The sequence below is a fragment of the Gouania willdenowi genome, chromosome 9, assembly GCF_900634775.1.
Source record: "Gouania willdenowi chromosome 9, fGouWil2.1, whole genome shotgun sequence".
In the NCBI taxonomy this organism is placed as follows: domain Eukaryota; kingdom Metazoa; phylum Chordata; class Actinopteri; order Blenniiformes; family Gobiesocidae; genus Gouania; species Gouania willdenowi.
This window is the reverse complement of record NC_041052.1, coordinates 24,256,743-24,279,271: the sequence shown is the minus strand read 5'-3', so window position 1 is coordinate 24,279,271 and position 22,529 is coordinate 24,256,743. Positions and strand designations below refer to the sequence as shown.

The 22,529-nt window shown below is 42.3% G+C and overlaps 2 protein-coding genes across 3 annotated transcripts in view; one reads left to right on the top strand and one right to left on the bottom strand.

Moving 5' to 3' along the window:
* The window catches only part of gapvd1 (GTPase activating protein and VPS9 domains 1), a 748,782-nt gene that overhangs the window by 161,164 nt on the left and 565,089 nt on the right, over positions 1 to 22,529 (bottom strand). The window lies entirely within an intron of this gene.
* The window catches only part of dtx1 (deltex 1, E3 ubiquitin ligase), an 83,202-nt gene that overhangs the window by 43,999 nt on the left and 16,674 nt on the right, over positions 1 to 22,529 (top strand). For both annotated transcript variants that reach the window (XM_028456980.1, XM_028456979.1), the window contains exon 3: positions 7,826 to 8,573. In XM_028456980.1, the coding sequence (XP_028312781.1) occupies positions 7,826 to 8,573 (748 nt within the window). The remainder of the gene's footprint in view (positions 1 to 7,825; positions 8,574 to 22,529) is intronic.

Below are 22,529 nucleotides of genomic sequence, written 5' to 3'. Positions count from 1 at the left end.
AGGCCTCCTACATGTTCACTTCACCCCACTCCCAGCTGGTCTGGCTCACTCAGAAAATGCACCACACACCAATACCCAACCCTTGGGGGGCTGGATGGTGGGGCTGGGGGTGGAGGGGGCCGCCACCTGTGTTACTATGTAGTGGCATGGGGGCGGCCCTCCCACCTCTAGTTGCCCTACTAATCCCTCCAATTTTAATCGCATCTCAACATGTCACCCCCCGGAGGGTGTATCATCATTTACACCCTCCGGCCTATTACACCACATACACATAAATCCACAGAGGCTGGAGGGGGAGCACCGCTCCCCTCCATCCCCCTTCTTTTAATTACACCCCATACATTCACCAAACACACACATTCACACAGGGGATCGGGAAGTGCCTCTCCATTGGGGAATGGAGAGGCACCATAACAGGGTGGTGGGTTGGTACACATATTTGGGCCTCTCCGGTGGGGGCCTGGCCCCTCTGTTGGTGGCTGGGCCACTGCATAGAGTAAAGCACATCAAGATGGTGCGGTCGGGCGTGGCGGTGGGGTCTCGGGGGGGCTTTGCCGGGGTCTCTCCTTGCGGGGTCTTTCCGGGCTGTGTCGGCCGGGTGGGGCGCGGGGGTGCCTCTCCCCCTTGGGTGTGGCTTGGTGCTTGCTTGTCTCCTGGTGGCCTTGGGGCGGGCCCCGCGGTGTGCGGGCCCGGGGCGGCCTGCCTCGCCGGTTTGGGGGGTGGGTGTGCTGGGGGGGTGCTGGTGTCCTCACCGGGGTTGGGGCAGGGTTGTTTGGCGCCTCGGGATGATGCTGTTTACTGGGGGGGCGGCGTTAGCTGTTCCGATGGTTGAGGGTGCTTTCGGCCGCCTGGTGGGTATGTCCTGCCATCTGCGGACTGGTGGGTGGGTCCGGGGCATCTTTGGCTGGGGGCTGCTGTCCCGCGCTGGATGTGTGCCGTTGGGGTGCCTCCGTCCCCGCGGTGGGGGTCGCCGGTTGCTCGCGGGCCGGCGGGGGGCGCTGCCCTGTGGCTTGCGCTGTCCGGGGGGCGGCGGGCCCTGGGCTGCTGGCCTTGTGCCGTCTGGGGCTGTGCGGTCCTGCTGGGCTGTGGCCGGGACCTGGGCTGGGGTGGGGGGCGCGTCCCGGGGGGCTTGGCCCGGGGGCTTGCCCTTGGGGGGTCCTGGGCCCTGGGGGTGCTCCTGGGCCCGGGGTGCTTGGCCGGCTGGCCGGGCCGGTCCTGCGGGGGTCTTCTGGGGCGGGTGGCGCGTGCCGCGCCCTTGCATACCTTCTGGTGCGGCCCCTGCTTGGGCAGTCCCCCGTGAGGCAGAGTGTCGGGGTTAAATTAGGGGGCCACATCCCGGGGGGGCGGTCTGGCTTGGCCTCTGGAGGGGGCCCTGGCTTTAAAGAACTGAAGCTCGTGGCGCGGGCGGCAATCAGCATCTGGGGCGCCCGGGGGGGCTAGGTTGGGGTGCCTGGGGACCGGCGGGGGACTCCCAGCGGCCCCCTGGTGCCTTATGCGGCTTGGGTTGTGGTCGTTCGCCCTGGGCGGGCTGCTCCTGGTGCTGCATCCATTCCGGGTCCTCCTGGCCTGGGGTCGGGTCCTTGCTGGCTCTGGGCTCACCGGCGGGGGCCCGCCGGCTGCCCGTTCGGCGTGGCTCTGGTCGTCTGCTGGGCGTGGGCTTTGGCTCCTCCGCTGGGGTCTCGGGCGGGGGGCTCTCTGGGCCCTCCCCTCGGGGGGCTGGGCGCGGGGGTGTGGGTGGTGGTGGGGGGGTGGGGGGGCTGGGGGGTTGGGGGTTGGAGTCGGGTGGCGTGGTGCGCTGGGTCCTTGGCTCCTTGGGGGCTTTTCGGGTGTGTATGGGGGGGGCAATGGCAAGCCTCTCGGCTTGGGACCTTGGGGGCGTTCGGGGGGCTGCTTGGCCGTGGGGTGGTCGCCGGGGGCCCCTAGATCTCTCGCTCTTTCTGCTGGCCCGACTGCTTCTTCGGGCACGGGGGCGGCTTATGGGTTTTGCAGTAGCGGCTCTTGGAATCACATTTGTCATGGACGCACTGGCCTCGGGCTGTGGGATAACACTCATACTGGGCTCAACCATAGACACGTTGTTCCCAAATACCTGTTTTATGTAACTTCCACTCACTTCCTCCTCTGCTCACAGCCACCATCATTATTCCTAAGCCGCACACTGGTCACCAGACTGGCTTGATAACACAACAATAAGCACAATATACACAACCACAATTTCACATCACATCACTTGAAACTTATTGATTATTCCCCACCCATTCGTTTTCCTATCTTGTATCCCTCCTCCCTGTTAACCCCCCCCCCCCCACCCCCCCACCCTGGTGTAACACTGCCCTCTCTCTTTTACATCCTCCCTTTAATAAAGTATTTACCCTTCCCTAGGGAGGGCTGGTGATGGTCACAATTATGCAATGAAATAAATTCATTTATTTAATTGCAATAATAAAATATGCATTGCTGTTAAAAGATTGCACTTCTTGTAGTGTTAACCTTCAACAGCATGTGCAAACAAGGTAAAAAAAAAAAAAAAATGAAAGTCATTGAGACGATAGAGAAGAACCAAACTATAGGCATTGGCCAAGATACTGCAGAAAGATTTCCCCTTTGTTATCCAGGAAAGGGCAACCAGGCCCACCCTGAACCCACCTGACAGCACAGCGTCAGTCCCCATGTGCTAATACATTACACATCTCCTGATTACCTGAGGGGAACCACAGCAGTGTTGGGTAAGGACAGCTGGAGGACATAATGAGTGGGAGATAAGTTGTGGGAAAGGATTACAGTAAAGATGACTGCCAAAGGGACATGGGGTCAAACGGGAAGTGGCCACTCTTGCTCAGCTTGAAGGGTCACAGCGAAAACACCAGCTTTGTAATGGCTTTTTTTGTTGGCCGAGTCAGATTTTATACAAGTAGAGCATACTGTAGAAAGTATGGTTTAAGGAACTTCCCATGCAAGAGGCCTCTCAGATTGTACTGTGATAGTTAAGTTTGCATGCTGGTTGTGTTTTGTTTCTTTAATCTTCTTTAAGTGTAGAGAAACATTTAATGATATATATATAAAAATTAGAAGATCTGAAGTCATTAGAGGCTACCAAAAATTATCATGATTTATCAGACATAATGGAACAACTTACCTCCTTATTGTGACACTTGTTACTGGTTCAATTGTACACACAGGAAGTAAACATTAGAGATGTTCAATATTCGTTTTTTGCCAATATCCGATTTTTTCCAACTCTAAAGACACTTTAAGCCTACTTTTATTGTGATTCCCCAATATAATTATTCCACGTAAATTATCATTTGTGTAAAGTAAGAAAACTACTTCAACTTAAGTTATGGAAAAAGTGCCAGATTTATTATTTGTTTCAAACAAAAGCACATACAGTTTTTCCAATATCTGTGGAGAAAAACTGCCTCATGTATTTCCCCTAGTAATGCCTTTCATAACCTAACTTAGGGAGGGCTGGTGGTGGTTACAAATATGCAATACAATCAATTGATTTCTTTATTGCAAGAAGAAAAAAAAAAGAAAAGTTTGTATTATGTAAATGTATGTAATTAGTGGGCAGATAATATTGCTTATCTCTATTTAATAATACTGCATTTAATTTTATATAGTGCTTTCCATAGACACTCAAAGCGCTTTACATTGCAACATTCTTTAAACCCACACACAGTGGTGGTAAGCTACTATTGTAGCCACGGCTGCCCTGGGGCAGACTGACGGAAACTAGGCTGCCATGGCAGTGTTCCACCGGCCCCTCCGACCACCACCAAACACTCATTCACACTCTACATTCATACTAGGTAATGTGGGTAAAGTGTCTTGCCCAAGGACACAATGACAAATATCACTAGAGCGAATACCACCCCATTGCAGCACCTGGAATTCAGGGTCTCCCATCCAAGTACTAACCAGGCCCGGCTTTGCTTGGCTTCCAAAATCTGATGAGATTGGATTTGACTTTCAAAACTGAAACAGGGCAATCATAAGACTTTGCAAATTTGACAAGATCCAAAAGTGTTGCTTCTGTTGACTTTTTTTAAATCTGCACAAGTTTTATTTTAATTTTTTCAAAGAATGTGGTCAAAAAATATAAATACATAAAATAAACCTGATTCACAGTCATTCAAAGGAAAGACTGATGGATGCATTTGGGGAACAAAGGCCTGTGCACAAGCTACAGAAAAACCATGTGCAACTCAATACTGAAGAAGTCAATGAGTAATGTTGAAAGGATTGAGATTAGAAAGCAGCCCCACATGGCTACAGACTGCTCAGGTGTCCTACATGTTGGCTACATACATTCTCAAATCAGAACTGGACCAAAGCAATGGAAGAAGAATGCCTTGTCTGACAAATTAGTTTTGTTGGATAGATGCACGAGTATCAACTCAGAATCAGAATAAGAAAGTAATGTATTTATCCCAGGGGGAAATTACTGTTACAGCCGCTCAAGAAATATTACAAATAGAAAGACGAAAACATTAAAGAAAGAAAGAAAGAAAGACAGAAAAAACTTACATAATTAAGTAAAAAACTGTTAATTAAATAAGGATTAAATACAAGCACACACATTACAGTAGTAAAAAATAAAATAAGATAATAATAATACAAATATAATACAGATATTTACAGCAATCAAAGCTGACAGGTTACATTTATGAATTGTAAAGTTTGATCGCCACATGCACGACTGATTTCCTGTGGCGTTCTGTGGAGCACCGTGGTGGGATTAGCATGGTGCTGAAGGTGCTTCTGTGATCAGCACATCATGGAGTGGGTGGGACTCATTGACCAAGATGGCCTTCACCTTGGACAGGGTCCTTCTCTATGTCACCACTGTCAGAGATTTCAGTTTAATTCCTACAACGTCACTGGCCTTGCTGATGAGGCTGTTGGCGTCTTCGACCCTCAGTCTGCTCCCCCAGCAAACAACAGCGTAGAGCAGTGGTTCCCAGACTTCTTTGTCCCGTGTACCCCCTTCACATTTTTGTCAAAATAAGTGTAACCCCTCTTCATATCATAAGTACCCTCTCCATAATTTCAAATGCTTTTTTAATTTGTGGAACAGCGGGCTCTCTTAAACCCTAAATGTGTCTCAAAAATTGGTTCCCTAAAGCTTAACCTACAAATTAAAAACAATCAATGTAATTTAAAGTGGAATTTACTTACTTCAGTAGTGGAGTAAATACAGTCTCCTTTGTAAAATGCTAATTATTGTCTCTTATTGTCAGAAGTGTGATGAAATGGCCTCTGCATCATAAAAAAAAGCCTGTTTCAATGAATTACAAGGTCCACAATCAGCTCCTTGGTCTTAGTTACATTGAGCTGTAGATGGTTCCACTCACTCCACCTCGTCCCCCTCCCTGATACATCCAACCACTGCAGAGTCATCAAAGAAGTTCTGCAGATGACAGGTCTCAGTGCAGTAGTTGAAGTCCGTGGTGAAGATGGTGAAGAGGAAGGGAGAGAGGACAGTCCCTTGAGGGGCCCCAGTGTTGCTGACCACTTTGTCAGACACACATTGTTGCAGACGTACATACTGTGGTCTGCCAGCTAAGTAATCCACAAAGAATCTGAATAACTTGGAATCTTTGAGTATATCTGTACATGTACGTTATTTAGAACCATCACTGAGTGTGGGTAATTTGACTGAATTTGATTACTGAATCCACCAGATCTCAATCCAAATGAGCATTTTGAGAATGAGCAAGACAAACAGGTGAAGTTTGTAAATTTCTAACCTTTAAATGTGCAAAATTGACAGAATCCTTGTGGAGTGTCTCAACAGGTCAGGGGTTTTTATTTACAGCATAGAGGATAATTACATGTGACAATGTTTGGCACGTGACATATGTTTATGGCTGATATGTGAATAAAAAGCCTTTTTGATAAGCTAGAATATTGTGTGTGTATCCTAGCGCAGTGGTGTAAATATTAACGCAACAAATCTGATTTTGGTTTGTAACACAGCCGTGGTTTTTAATGTGATTCATCATGCATAGCCTCAGTGGTGATGGCTTCACATAATGGATTAGTGTCATAAATCCTTTCTCCTAGTGTGACATTTAAAGTGGCATCGTCTTTATGTATTTTAAAATATAATATTTAAAAATTCTTATCAATAAACGGAACCAAAACATCAAGTTTTGATTGAGCGTAAATGCAACTGAGGGAGAAAGTTCGGCATGACTGACTGAAGATGTGAGAGACTTTGGCAGCTGGCTCACTGAGCAGTCCTCTCTTGCTCTCTCTGAGTGTGTGTGTGTGTGTGTGTGTGTGTGTGCGTGTGCATGTGCGTGCGTGCATGCGTCAAAGCAGCAGCAGCACCACATGAAATTAGGCGCTGAGTCCTTTACTAGCGTTTTGCAGCAGCGACTCAAGGTCGTCGATTTTGCTGATGTGTTTTAATTCCCTGGAGCCACCCACCATCGCTGCCAGATGAGGGGTACCAGCTACTCATCGAATTTCCCATCTCCAGGCTCATTCCCACTCCCATTCATCCCATGCACACAATCCCATCCCTCCATATCACCCCAGTCCTCCCTGGCATTGGAGTGTGCATTAACCTGGTAAATTAGGTGGGGGAAAGAGGGTGTGACGCTTTGTGCCGGGTCTGCTGGTACCTTTGCTGATATGCAGCTAATAAGTGCTAGTCAAAGGTGTCCTGATTTTCCTGTGACTACAGTAATTGTGTTTTAATGAAGGTTGGAGCGTGTCCATCAACCAGAGGGACAGATGGATTTCTGACTCATATTGTGTATTCATGTAGAAGACGGACAGAGACAGCCAGATGTCATGGTTATGATGCCAGGTGTTAAAGATAGTTTAATACAACAAGACTTCTCTCTGCCTCCACGTGCATCCATGTGTATGTTTGTTATTCCATCAGACAAGACAGGAAGTGTCCTTTTGCTGAATCACATTTTAACAGAGCTTGATGTGTAAATTGTGGGTGTTGGAGACCCTGACTTTTATTTGAATCTAAGCTTCACTGTAAATAACTGGAAGTGTAGTTTATTAATTGAGGCAAAAGATTTCAAAAACTGCTGCCATGAATTTAAAGAGTAACTAAACTCTGAGGCTTTGGCTCACATGTGTCAAGGCTGGAAATTCAAGAAAAGCCTTAATTTTGGGCGGGGCTCCTGGAGCAGTCGAGACACGCCCAACCTACACTATAAAATCCCCAAAGAACAATCTGTGCTATGCTAACCTACTCAATACTCATAGCTCTCTATTCACAGTTCTCTCAATCCAACCTATTGCAGAGTCTACTGGTGCTAGTTTTTATTGGAGGGGCGGAGCTAACAGTGGTTGTTTGCGATGCAAGAAGCCGCCAAAACATCAAAAACCACCAAAATATGCCAAATTAAAATACTTGGTTTTTGGTTGTTGTTTTCTTTATTTATTTATCCAGGAGAACCTGTTGAGATTTACAATCTATTTTTCAAGGGAGACCTGGCCAAGAAAGGCAACAGCAAGCTTACAAACATGCAAACATAAGTGGCAATAGAAAAATTGCTAGGACAACACATGTTGCATTGATATTATTGATACCATTACTTGACCAAAATGTTAAGAGTTGGACTAAGATCAATCAAGAATACTATTTCATACCTAAATACATTTGTTATGAGCAGAAACAAGGGCTTTTGGGGTTTAGTTACTCTTTCAACACTGGTCATTCCATCATCACTATAAATTTGATAGTTATTTGTCTCCAGTCACTAATTTGCATAAGTTACACACTTGTAAACCTGCAACAGTCCTAACAACAATCACATTTTAATTTCCCTCTTCTCTGCTTTGCCTTCAGGTACTATGAGACCTGTTCAGAGGAACTTCTATGAGCCGTCATCTGCCCCAGGGAAAGGAGTTGTATGGGAGTGGGAGAATGACAACGGTTCATGGACACCGTACGACATGGAGATCTGTGTGACCATCCAGAATGCCTATGAAAAGCAGCACCCCTGGCTGGACCTGACTTCTCTGGGCTTCTGCTACCTCATCGACTTCAACAGTATGTCCCAGACTAACAGGCAGAGCCAGCGTAAGCGACGACTGCGGAGGCGTATGGACCTGGCCTACCCCCTCATTATGGGATCCATCCCTAAATCCCAGTCTTGGCCTGTGGGAGCCAGTTCAGGTCAGCCCTGCTCCTGCCAGCAGTGCATCCTGGTCAACAGTACAAGAGCTGCCTCTAATGCTATTCTGGCATCCCAGCGAAGAAAGCTTCATGGAGGGACAGGAGGGAACCCAAACACCACAGGAACCCACACTGTGGTCAGGCAGAGCAATACCTTTGCTGGAACATCTCTGTGGTCTCCAACATCTGGTTCCTCCAGTACTAACAACAATAACATAAGTGTCGGCGGTGGGCAGGGGAAAGATGAACCTGGTCAGTTGCCACTTTCCACTGCCAACTTCCCCTGTACCCCAGTGATGGCATCTCCTCCATCCCCCCATGGCCACCACGCCCTCACCATTAATGGGCAGAATAACCTCAACCGACCGGGCCCGATACGCATTTCCATGGGCAATGGCCGAGTAGCTGTTTCAGCAGGGTAAGAGCATCTGCAAACATTATCATGTACTTTAGGGGTGTGCCATCTAAGGAACCTCACGATTAGATTCCGATTGAGGGTGCTACAATTTGATTAATCAACGATTATTACCATATTAACGATTATCACGATTTTTTGATGCACAGAGGAAAGGTGCTCGGCGAGGATACACTGGTGCCAGGAATGATACATATTGGCCAACTTTGAAATCATTGGATACAGCACTAGATTCCTTCAAATGCTAGTTTTTAATCCGGATGAGTAAATTTTTTGCTTAGTACCTAAAGAGTTAGCTGCTTCCATCACCACCCTCACCTGTTCCGTTCCTTCTGGTTTTCTGGCGGCATGCTCTACTGTCCTGTCATTTAGTTATTATGAAAAACAATCAATTTTTTAACATTTATGAATTGGTATTGAATCGTTCGGCGTCGAATTGCGATTAATCTAATAATAATAATAATGTATTGGCACACTTCTAATGCACTTCCCACATTATCTCATTTAGGGTTTTCAGCGATCTGCAATAGCCATTGGAGTTGTGATAGAATGCTCATAATGCTCAGATTTAGTTGAATTCATATTTCCACGAAGGCAATGACTTATTATAAAGCGCTAGGAGCCGGCCTCTTCTCTCTACCTCCACAAAGCTCTACCCCATGTGTGTCTGCTTTGTGTGAGCCACACTCATTTTCTGCCCTTTTCTGCTTCTTTACGACTGCTCGCGCCCATGTGCTGAAGAATGGGTCTGCAGAAAAAGTCAGGCTGATTCCCCCTCACTCCAGCTCACTGGAGAAGAGGCATGTTCTTTGTCACATGGATATGGCTCAATAATGAGCTTACGTCGGCCCCAATAGAAATGAAATATTGCCGCTCTCCTGCGTGATTCTAACTAATCCAACTGCATGTGATTCTGGTGTCAGGGGAGGTCAAATCAGGTTGACATCATTTGATATCTGAGTGCGTGTTGGTGTTTAACTATGTTTGTGTGTGTGCATTTGCACAGTTAGACGTGTAAAGGGGGCTCGGGTGTAACTGTGGAAACCTATTAGCCATGGAGTTAGAGCTCCACTGGGGGAGAATAAATAATGGATCAAGGAAAAATGGGAGCTTTGTCAGAGCGTCCTGACCTCAGACCAATTCAAAGTAAGAAAGAAAAAAAGGAAAAGAAGTGTGTTAGCAAAGGAACCAATACTTCAGTCTCTCAGTCTCCTGCTTTCTTTGACTAAAATAAACCCTCTTCTGATCTAAATTAGGCCCATTTTGTTCTTCCTGCTCAAGGGGAGAGACACTTTACTGCATGATTGTAGATTCCTGTCCCTTACCGAGCGCGATGACATTTCCCTCTCTGTGGCCTCATTCTGTCTCTAAAAAGTGCCGAGGTTTAGTTCACCATAGCAGACCTCCACCTGAATTTAGAGTGGACATTCCAAAAACATGAGGTTTGTTAATTCATGTTAAGAAAGATTGTAGTTCATGATTTTAATACATTAATAATCACTACTAATCTGAGTAACTAACCTGCTTGGTGACAGATTAACTGAAACAAACCAGGATCTTCTTTTTTACTACTGTAGAATTTTCAATTGATCTTTGTGCTTAACTTTGCACAACAGTCTGAAATATGTGCGTTGTATTCTGATTTCCTCCTGCCATTTTAATAGAGAATGTGTTGCATCATGATATTGGTCGCTTTTAGGGATGCACCAAATATTCGGTAACCGAATATATTTGGCCGAATGTTGCGTAATGTAGCGTGTGATTTAGAGTCAGAAAAGTGTGTGCACAACAGAGCAGCAGGAGCAGTTTGCATTTACATATATGGCAATAAAGTATAATATATATTCTATATTAAACAGCAGTGTTGTTTTAGCTATTAGATAGTTGGAGAGGGAAGAGCTCACATTCTAGGAGGCGTGTTAGGTGACGTCACCTGCCAAAGTGGGCAAACTCCAACTCACCCGTTTGGAGCTGACTTTTTACAAAATGGAACAAGTGAGGGATGAAACAGAACTTTTTCAACTTTGGCCCTCTGAATGAGGCTAAAGGGATGTATATAACTGTAGCAAAACCATTACAAAGTGATTTTTTTCATCATACCTCCCATTTAATGCACTTTCGGTTTTTTTTTGGAATGCATGTTTTGTTTTATTTGAAGGGCTAATATGAATAAAAAAAACTTTGTGCTTTTTTTTTTGAAAAGCAAAGGCTACTGGAATATTTAAAAAACGTCAGAATATTCAATAAACATTTACTTTCTTTAAAAAACATGTCTAAAAATGTATTATAGGCTATTTATTCACTATTAAAAAAAATAGTGAAAACCTTACTAACCACATTCGATATTCAGCCAAACACCACAAATTTTAATTTCGGTGCATCCCTAGTCGTTTCCTATTCAATTTAAGATTTTTCCAGAAAGACAATTCACAATTATGTTGCTCCGGGCTTCAAAGGTCCAGTATTATGCTCTTTTTCACCATCTCCATTTGTTCTAAGAACCCCAACAACACAGTATTTGGATTTTCCAAACCTGAAAAGTGACTTTCTGAGCAATTCTAAAAAACTGGCTGTTTTGGGGCCTACTTATGCATATTCATGAGTAGTCGAGTCTGTAGACGCTGACTCCACACAACAGCTGATCACTAGCTATTTTCTTTTGCTATCCACACACTCTTTTTATTGTTTTCAGCCAAAAAACTGCACATTACAGTAAAACACATGGCTATTTAAGCAGCTATTGTGATTGTGAGTCAAACACTGTTTCAGGGTGTGTGTGCAGCAGCAGCAGCGGTGTCAATCAGCTGAATCAGCTGCTTTAAACACTCACCGGAGCTGCTACTTTGCTTTCTTGTCATCCTCTTCACGAGTTATTACAGGAATAGTCGAGGTGATAGTCCACAGTTTTGTCCAAAACTGTCCAAAACTGTGGACAAAACTGTTTTTGTGACCTATTGCCGCATTGGGTCAAAAACACTACAGATCATGTCAAAGGAGATACAAGGCAATATAACGGGTACTAAAATTGGAACTACTCCAGATGCTACACCGTTGCTGCCCACTGCTCCTCAAGGAAGGGTTAAATGCAGAGAACACATTTCGTGTACATAGCTTTACATGTATGACAATAAAGTATAATATGTTAAACCACAGTGTTTGTTGTAGCTGTGAGGTAGTTTGAGAGGGAGGAGCTCACATTCTTATAGGGTAGGAGGAGCCAGGATTGTCAGGAAGGGGCGTTTGGAGCTGACTTTTTACAAAATGTGGAATAACAAGGGAGGGAGGAAACAGAACTTTTTTAACTTTTACCCATGAAGTTAAAGAGATTACATCACTGTAGCAAAACCATTATTTTTTCATAATACTGCCCCGTTAAGTCACATATCCGAATGCTAGACTGCTTCGATTTGGCTCAGTTTGCATAAAGAATGAGCATTTTAAAGCACCAAACTGGCAAGAAAAAACTCCTCAGTTTCAGAGCTGTTAGTTTATTTAAGCATTGTTACTCAAAATCATCTTTGTATGGCTCTGCTCCAAGGCTGCTTTTCGTCTTTTAAAGATGTTAAAGAGCTCAGTATTCTGGTGAGTTTTTTCAAACATCTACAAATGTCTGTTCTTCTTCACCAACCCAAGCCGACATACCAGCTGATTTAAAGCTTTTTATCGTCATTATTCATTGTAATCGGGCTGCTGCTCTGCTTCTCGTCCCTCAGCTCTACGTTAACGGGTAGAAACCACTACTGCAGATCAGACCTGAACAAATGTAATGTGGTGCTTTGGATACTTCTTGACAGTTACTATTTTCAGGTGCTACAATCTGGCTTTTATTTAAAACCTTATTGTGTTTTCTATGTACCAGTTAATGCATATGATGCGTGAGGTATTTTCAAAATCCAATAGAATCTAGATAGATAGCTTTATTATCCCGCAGTGGGGAAATTTACTGTCATGACAGCTGACATCAGATGAAGTGCAGTAAAAAAGACAACAGAAGGCAACACACACAAAAACCGAAAACACATCCAAAAAATAGTGCAATGAAGATAAAATAAACAATACAATAACAGAAGCTATATATCTATCTATGAAGCAAGGAATCTTCATCTGTCTCTGCGTGTGTTCTTCAAATATCTCTGCAGATCAGGATTAGACTGCTATGAGACTTTCAACATGGCTGGTGCTTGTTTCAATTTAGGGATGGGTGGTATTGACTAAAAAAAAATCACCCCGATAATTTCTGTTATCATCACGATAACGATAAACATCACAATAAATAAAAGCTATAAATAAACAAATTTTAAAAATTACAACTTAGAGTAAACATATTCCTTACAAACACAAATAAATATGAATACATCAACACTACACACAAAAGGCTACAATAGGTGTTGACTCAAAGAGCTCATGAGCTGATATTTTATGGAATATATTGTATGCAATCTATTTCTTTCCTCACTTGAAATGAAATTATTTTCTGAAAAATAGTGTTTTTACTGCTAATCAATCTTGTTTATTTCATATTTGACAATGAGTTACATAAATATCTCTGATTTCCTATAATTAAACCAAATCAAGCTGATGATTTAATCAATCAGTATATTTTGGTGTAATAATCTAAACACATTAGTCTAATGGGACCAGCTTTGTTTTGTGAACACGTGAAATATATTAAAAAAAAATATTGCGGTTCACAAGTTGGGACGGATGCATAGTGACGTTAGTATTTATGCTAACATTTGTTTCACACAACGTGTGACATGTTTAGCTTTTATCCTTCCATATAAGTATTAAATCTGACCATAAACAAATCGGTGGCTCTCTGTGGCTTTATGATAGTAGGACGTGTTCTTTTCATCTTTTTACTTGGTCTGTTCCTTATATGGAGTGGTTAGCGTTAGCTGTTAGCCCAGTCTGTGTGTCGGTGGGTCAGCTTAGCATAGTTAGCTTTGGTGGAGTTTCCAGTTCACAATCGTTGCTGCGGTTTCATCTTTGTACCCGTGTTTGTGGAACTTTGGGTGGTTCCCTTTGTTGGATGGTTGCCTGGTCTTAACCAAGTAGCGGCCCATGATGTATTGCAGCACGGCAGCTTCTGGTAGTCTTGATGAACACCTCACACACACGCTCAACGGTGCGTGAGGGAGAGGTGGCAGTGCTCACTGTAGAGGCTCCGCGGCAGAGCTTCCGTAAACAACGTTCCGCTCCAGAGAATAAGTTGTTGACAACAAACAGGGGCAGTTTTGTCTCATGGAACAAGGTTTTTAGGGACATTCTTGGCTAAATTGAGGCACAAATGGCCTGTGGCCCTCGCTAATTTCCCACATGGGAATTTATCGTTTTTATTGTGGGATGACATATTTTTACTGGTGAGGATATTTTTGACGATAAATCATTCAATTCAACTTTATTTGTATAGTGCAATTTACAACAAAGTTATCTCAATGCACTTATCAAAATATAAAATTCATAAAAAGGAAGAGAAAACCCAATAAAATCCACAGGAACAAGCATTTGGTGACAGTGGGAAAAAACAACTCCCTTTTGACAGGAAGAAATCTCCAACAGAACCAGGTTCAGAGGTGGCTGCCAACTGCTGCGACTGGTTGGAGTTAGTGGACAGAAGAACCAACAGAACAGGATAGAGAGATAGAACATCAGAGTGTCTCAGACTAGTTGAGCCATGAACCACAGATCAGGAACTACCATCATCAGCGTCACGACACCTGAAACAGAGAAGACAGTGAAGGGTGAGGAGAAGGCACTGACTGCAGAAAAACATGATACGTTATCATCAAGTCAGCCTGCCATGGGCCTCACTCCCAGTGGCCTAGTCAATACTTGTTATAAAAGTGACAAATCTCTTTCCATTTATTGGTAAGCTAACAGCAACTCCAAGGTCTGTAAATGCGACCGTTCACAGACGAGCCCATGTCCGCTCTAGTGGTTAGGTTATGTTATGATTCACTCCTGTTTATGCAGACTGTAAATCATAACCAGTTACATCAGAATTTGAATTTCTTCCTGTTTATTGAACCAGAAAATGCAACCGTTTACAGACAACCCCATGTTCGCTATAGCGATCAGATTGTTATGATTCAGTCCTGTTTGTGAAATTTCAAGTGAGAGGCTTTCGAATGAATTATGGTTAAGTTTGGTTTTTGGGGTAACTGATAAGTTTGAGTGAACAAAAAAATATCGCACATTCCTAGTTCAAGGGTGTGCAACGTCGGATTTGTTTGGACTGCAATGATACCGTTCATAAATTAATAATATTATGCTCTGCACAGTTAATTTAGTCGACTAGCTACAAGTTAGACAATGATGATTACATGAATAATAGACATAATCTAACCTGTAAGGCCTTCTGTTTCCCTCTCATTTCAAGTTCACCAAACCCTTCTGAGCTGTGACTGTTAACATGTCATTCACTTTCAATGCGACATTCGGGGCATGTTTTGGCCTGGAAAGTGTGTGTGTGTGTGTGTGTGTCAGAATGTAGTATTTTTTACACCGAACAGCAGGTATGGACACTGCTTGGCAAATGTTACACTTTCCTGTCCTACCTTTGTGAAACCAAGGGGGTTTATTGCCTGGTCTCAATAAACAATCTCCTTGGCAAACTGAGTAGACATAAACATGCCAATCACACCTAAAGAAATAGCCAATCAGATAGTCTCAGATCAGATGTGCTCACTTTACATTTTATCGTAACTTACCTTGAATATGTACAAAACTAAGTAAAGACAAGGAATAAGTTTGTATTACTTTAAAAATACTCTAAGGAATATTGCCTTAGTCTACAGCCAAGTTCTATAATTACCAGTTTACATAGTTACTGATGATAAAATTCGGAAGTGAGACATCAATGACAGCAGACAAATTCATCAATGTTTTTGCTTTTTGACCAAAAAAGCAAAAGGCATCGATATTGGTACTTTGACATGAGTGAAATGGGGTTCAACTCCCTACAGTGTCCTTGCTAAAAGCCAAAATATATGAAATCACAATAGTTATCACTCTACACATTTCAAAACAAACCTAAATGTTCCTGACGTCCCTCCTTCATCCATAAAAAACTACATAAACCCCCACTTTTCTATAGCAATACATACTTCCTACGGGCACTGCCCTAGTAAATAGAAAATATAAAAATAATAAATGATACAGATATATACATATTTACAGGTGGGGAGATTTATTTACGTGCAGTACAATGCCCTAGACCGTTTTATTGTACAGTTGTACAGTGGTGGGAATAATTGACCTGCTGTAGCGCTTCGTCCTACACTGTGGGTGTTTCAGTCTACCAATGAAGGAGCTGCTCAGACCCTCCACAGTCTGATGTCATCCATGATGGACGTCAGCTTTGCCACCATCCTCCTCTCACCCACCTCCTCCAGTGGGTAAATAGTGTAAGAAATTGTATACTGTTTATTCAAGCTGTTACCTGTTCCCCATTCCCTCACAGCTAAGTGATAAACCACTATGCAATCACTGTGACTTACAATTTAAATTTTACTCATTTTTGTTGACATTTTTGATGGTACTGCTGGCTAAAACATTCATGGATATGTGGCTCCAAGACATGAAATGCTTCCCTCAATTGTAAATGAGGAAAGTAGCGACTTATAGTGAGGAAAATGCAGTATGGAGTTGATCAAAGCCTGTTTTTCTATGTTGTCTACAGCTTTAAATAGACAAAGATGAAGCCTTTTTTTTTCAACTCACAATTTTTATTTTGGTGTGTTGTCCACACAAAATAGCACTTCAGGAGTCCTGAAAAAGATTCAAGAATATGTTAACTGTGTAGGAAAATCAAAGGATTGAAGTTTTGCCATTTCCATGTACATGTAAACCAACGCGAGAGCTACGTTGAGAAAATTAGGTCTTCAATTTCCTCCTTAACCAATAGGGATGTAACGATTAATCGTAAGGCAGTTAAAAATCGATTCATAGGTATCACGGTTGATATCGATTTTCTGAAAATTGAATTGCAGTACTTTTTTTAACCAGCAGAGGGCGCTATCCAGAAGTGTAGGCGGCGGGCGGAGTCTGCTAATACTTTCTTTCTGGCCGCCTTCTACTCTTAAATATGTTAATAAATGATTCATTACCCCTTAAGCACCGAAAGAATATCTGTAATATTACTTGAATATCTGTAAAAGTCACGTTTTTCTATTAGCTCTGTCTGCTAGCATAGCTTCTCTTCTTTACTGCAAGATATCTGCATGCCAACCGACCACTGGGTTACCAGCGCCCTCTGCTGGTCTAAACAAATATGACGTAAATCAGTGCAATCAGTTTTTTTTTTTTTTTTAAGTCCAATTGTTAAGGCACAAAATACATTTTCAGTTGCACTTTTAAAAGAAAAAGAACTATTGTGCAGTTTTGCATTGTTTATTATGAACCAGAATTTAAATTAAATAGGCTTCATTTTCGTTTGTATTATTCCTTTATTTATTTCGTTCAAGATTTATTTTTAGTTAAATTGCATTGTTTTGAATAGTTTATCAAGGAATTCTTTTGACAATGAAAAATAAAAGGAAAATAGTACAGTATTTTCTAGTTTTTTTCCCAAAAAAAAAAATTGTCTACAGTCCCATTTTGTAAAATAAATCATGAGAGAATCGTATCGTGAACCCAGTATCGTGAATCGAATCGTATCAGGAGTTGAGTGAATCGCTACATCCCTACTAACCAATATTCTCACGTTTCGGAACTGTGGTGTAGGACCCAAGTGCAGAGAGAGAATCAGATAGCAGGCGTAACGTCCACGTTTATGAAACGACTTACAAAAACCAAAATGGCACGGGGAAACCGGGGTGCATGGAACAAACCGCAGTAGCACACGAGGAGGTTAACATTGACAAGGAACCAGCAATCGTTCAGTGTCCAAACACTAGGCCAAATAGTGAGGGAGGCTTGATTGGGAACGGGCCACACCTGGGTGCAACACACGATGCAGCTAATCAGTCACAATCCAAACACACTGACATCACTGGGAGGTGGAAACACGAGCAGGAATACCTGGGAACACAAAGACAAGAGTTAACGCATGAAACTAGAATAAACAGACTCAGACAAACAGAAAGAGGACCACAAGGGCAAATAACAACAAAAACCAAATATTACACCTGTGAAGTTTCCTGATTCAAAACTTTAGAGACAACAAAACTTTAAAAAGAATATGCTGCTTATTTTTGGTGCTTTAACTGAAAAAATTGAGAAGCCTCTTCTTTAGTAACAGGACTCCAATTTTCCATGATCACAGAAAATGCGGAATGCATTTTTTTTAATTTGTGTTTTTTTTTTTTTTTTTAAATCAGGCTCCAATACTACACAGAAATACTTCACATGCATGTTTTGGGACAATTTCACTCATATACACACTTTTTTCCCCCAGAAAACGGGTGACTGAATGTTTAGCAAGTGTGGCAGACTTATTTGTTCGAAATCTCTCGCTATGTAATCACATGGGCTGCGTGGGATTTAATGCGAAACTTGAGGGTGATTCGTCTATATGACATGGACTCTAAACCCTCACTTACATGTTTTTGGACCATATCACACATTTCCATGGTTATTTTCCCATAAAAAGTGAAGCTGAATGTAGCAGACGGTTAAATTTTTCTTGCGACGTAATCACATTATTTCATTGTAACTTTCCCAGCTTATGTAAGTTATCTGAAACACATAAATATGAAATTAGTGACAGTAGTTGACTTGATTAACCTTATTTAGCATGTCTGGTATGATTTTGGGGAGTGTAAGAGCCAAAAAAGTCATCTAAATAGAAAAAAGCTACTCTTAAACGGAATTCTGGAAATTTTGAAATGGAAAATCAGAGACCCTAGTTACAGCAACAATGACCGTGGTAGACTAAATACTAATTTAAAGTAAAACTTCTCATTTATCATTTATCGCTCCACATCAGATAATGCTGTTCTATTTGTAACACTCGCCATCTACATCAGCTTATTGTAATTGTAGTTTGTACAAATCTTAGGTGTGCACTTCATGTCTTCTTCTTGGATTTTTTTTGGTATGCATAAGTAATGATGCCGCACCACATGCAGGATTATTTTTTACATCTCAATGGGTGCACAGAAACCTTTAGAAATAACACCATGTCTCAGATAAACAACAAAGGCCAGCGAAGTTTGGCTTCTTTATGGATGTTGGTGTGTTGCACTCAATGAATCCATTGAAGGCTCAGTTGTGCAAAGATGTTTACAAACTGTGACATTATTCTTTACACCGCAACCTAAGCGTGGTTTACAGGGACAGTGAGAGAGCGTGAACATAGGAGATGAAGACAGGAGGGGGGAGGTGAGAAACAGGAGTTCCCACGCGAGTGGCTCAACTTTGAGGATGAGTGTGGTTAACTTGAGCACATCAGACTGTGAGAGCAGTTGCACACATGAAAACACACATGCAGATACTGAAACGTGAACTCCATCACACTTTCCCACAAGCTGAGCTTGCTGCAGACAGATAACAGAGGAACCCACACGAAATGTGAAACATCACATCTGTTTTTCACACACCCATGGCCTAATACTGTAAATACTGCTGGGTTCAAGGAGTGAATTTGATACATTTGGTTCTGTTTGGCTGATCCTGTTATGTCAGATTGAGCTGGAATGATTACAGTTGTTGGTGTGTGCGTGTGTGTGTGTGCATGCGTGTGTGTGTGTGTGTGTGTGTGAGAGAGAGAGAGAAATACAATCAGACTGCTCTCTTTCATAAGAATCATACATAAACATAGATTTCTCAGAAACTCCACATATCAGCTTTAATTTATGGCGTAGGTGGGTTGCGTAACTCCTCAGGGCAGTACGCTGAATGGGCTGGGGGTGTTACCAGGGCTCCTCTCGTTGAACCCTTACTGCGCAGACTCTGGCTCCAAATGACGTCAAATTTGAAGATGGCAGCACCCCTAACGCTGTATTTTGGCTTCAAGAACGTTGACTGGGAACAGCTACAGCGCACGCCCACTGACGCTGACATTAACAGCAGATGCTGTCCCCACTTTCAGAGTTAGTAGACTGGGGAAGAAGTCTGGTGCTCAGCCGCTCCGCTCCAAACGTTCAACATTTTTGTCGTTCACTCATAGGTTTTCACTTTTGTGCACAAATGTGAGTGAAATAAAGCCATGTCAAGTAAAGCAAACGAGACGATAAAACAATGCAAGAAAGTTTCATCACAACAATGATGTCATTGATCGGATCGGCAAATTAAGACATTACAGCCGATCACATTAATTGCATAAAATGCGGCCGATTTGTTTTAGCTGATCAGATCGTGTAAAGCCTAATTACTATTAGGCATGGGTCCATGCTCGTTGGCCAACCAGCATGTTTTTGTAATATTTTTGTGGCAGTTGTAGCGTAACCGTAACACATACTCCAACCTGCTTGCACACATGATTTACCTCATCCTCACCACCCAATTAGACCCTCATGAAGGTCTCTCTACCCCCCTTGCATCGCCTTAAAGTGCGCAACTAAATGAGGAGCTATTAGCCCTTTGTCAGCACTTTCTCCACCAGGCTCAACTAAGACAATACTGTCTGATTAAATCCACAAAACAGGATAGAGGTTCCCTCAGGAAAGGGAGGAGGAGATAGCTGAGGAAAAGCTATCTTACCTTTCTAACTTACCAGAGGGCATGATTAACGAGGTGTGAACCAGTTATGTAATCCATGAATTATCAATTTAAAGTAGAAGTTTTGGGCCAAAATTGAAAAGGATTTTTCTTTTGCGGGATATTCAAACTGCAAACTTTCATTGTCATGGCTCAGTTTTAATGAATAGTTTTTTTCATTAAAACTGACTCCAAAGAGATGGAGGAAATGAAGCGTAGTAGGGGTCAGAAGTGCTGGCAGAGGTGATGAAGGTCAGTTTTGTTAACTGGACAAGCTTTATTAAACTATAGCTGCACTGAATCAGCAGATTCCTAACTTGGAAGAAGCTAAAGGTCTAATACTACTTATAGTACATAGTCTGCTACAAGATGCTGAGAGCCAAAGGCTAGCTAAATCAAGGAACACAATGTGCAAGAAACTGTAATGTTCTGCATTGAGATACAGTGGGATCATTGTTGAAATCGACCAGATTCGCCAGCCTTTGTTTTCTTCCACCATCATTGTCTTGTTTAGTCGTCCAAAAACAATCATGTTGCTGCAGTTTTACTGCTTCCAGTCCCATGTAAGAGACTTTGACAACTGCAAAGTGGAATTACCTCACTGAATTCCTGATCCTAAAGTCAAACCATCAAAATTCAGCCCATATGACCTCTGGACGAGAAGGTCAGAGTGGTATTTCCCACCCAATAACACAGGTCATTATTATAATTTGATTATCCATTGTACATCCGTGTTTGTTGTTTTTAACCTCATTGATAAACATGATCATCTCATCTTTAAAAAAGCTCAATATTCTGTGTCGCACAAAGCTAAAATGCTATTAAGATAAACCAGTATATATCAGGAGGATACTATAATTGTGTTTTAATCTGCAGTTTGGAGTCAGTAATGATAAAGCCCCATCATTGATACGTGTTAGTAATAATGATCATTTTGGATGAAATATGGAGTCATGCAGCTGAGGACTGCAGTGCTGCCTCCAACATTAGGAAGAACCCATTACAGACGTGTGCAAATAAACGTGATTTGTAAAAAAATGTGCTGGTTTTTTTTTTTTTTTTTTTTTTGCTGTCAAGAATCTCATGATCATCTCATCTCATGAAGCTTAGTGCAGCAGCTGCTTTGCAAACATGTTTATCTCATTTCTCCTCTCTCGGGCTTGTGTCGAGATTGTTGCTTGAACAGAAGATGAAAGGCATTCCTAATTACTGCCATGTTCTGAATCCTTCCCGCGTCCTGTGTGCTGTTCGCTTATAGTGGTGCAAAATGTGCAGACGGCACACAATGAGATGGTGTTAAGGGGCTCTTGTGGTGTGTTGTCCCATTTCCTCTCCTCGTGAAAATTATTTGTTTGATCAGAGCGTTCTCAGTGAACCTCCTAAATCATGCATGCACTCATAAAGGGAAGCATCCAGCTCACTGTGTGATTTGATTTGAGCCTCAGCGCATTTTTAGGTGAAGGAGAATTTGTCCCACTGGGCAGCACCTACTTCTTTGTTTAACTTTTTATATTGCTATTGCACTTTATGTTGCTTTGTGTTTTCCACAACAATTATTCAGTGTGGATTTGTAACAAACAGCTAGAACATTGATCAGAATGTGCTTTACCACCAGTGGTGGGTCCAGGTCAATTTTACAGTACCGTATAGGGAAAAGTAAAACAACAATACAAAACTAATAATATTGAAGCAATAAAGTCCTGATAAAACAAAAAAATGAAAGAGTGCACAATTACAATAATGCTTAAAACTACCAATACCAAATTCTCCAGTTAGAGCTGGGCGATATGGACCTCAAAATGGTGATATAAATCTCAATATTTTTAACTCAATAAAGTCTTACCAGAAAGACAATTCTGGGTTAAATTTGCTTATGCAAAATGCCTCACAGGCGCATTTATTAGCAAACAGATGAACAATATCAGAATCAGAATCAGAAATGTTTTATTTGCCATGTACAGTTTTGAGGACAGTACAAGGAATTTGACTTGGTGGTTGGTGCACAAAACAAGCAACAAAAAGAAATAAAAGAAATAAAAACAAAACAACAAAGAACAACCCAGCAACAATAATAATAATAATGATAAATATAAAGGATGAGGGATAAATAAAGGATAGATAGAGAATAAAGGATAAATAGGATAAATATAAATATATATACAGTGCAGCATGGTATCAAGCTGGTGGAGGTGGTGATCGGGTGGGGGGGGGGTTCAGTGGGTGACTTGGGGTGTGTTCATGTGGATGGTGGCAGAGGGAAAGAAGCTGTTTTTGTGTCTGGAGGTTCTGGTCCTGATGGACCGAAACCTCCTACCA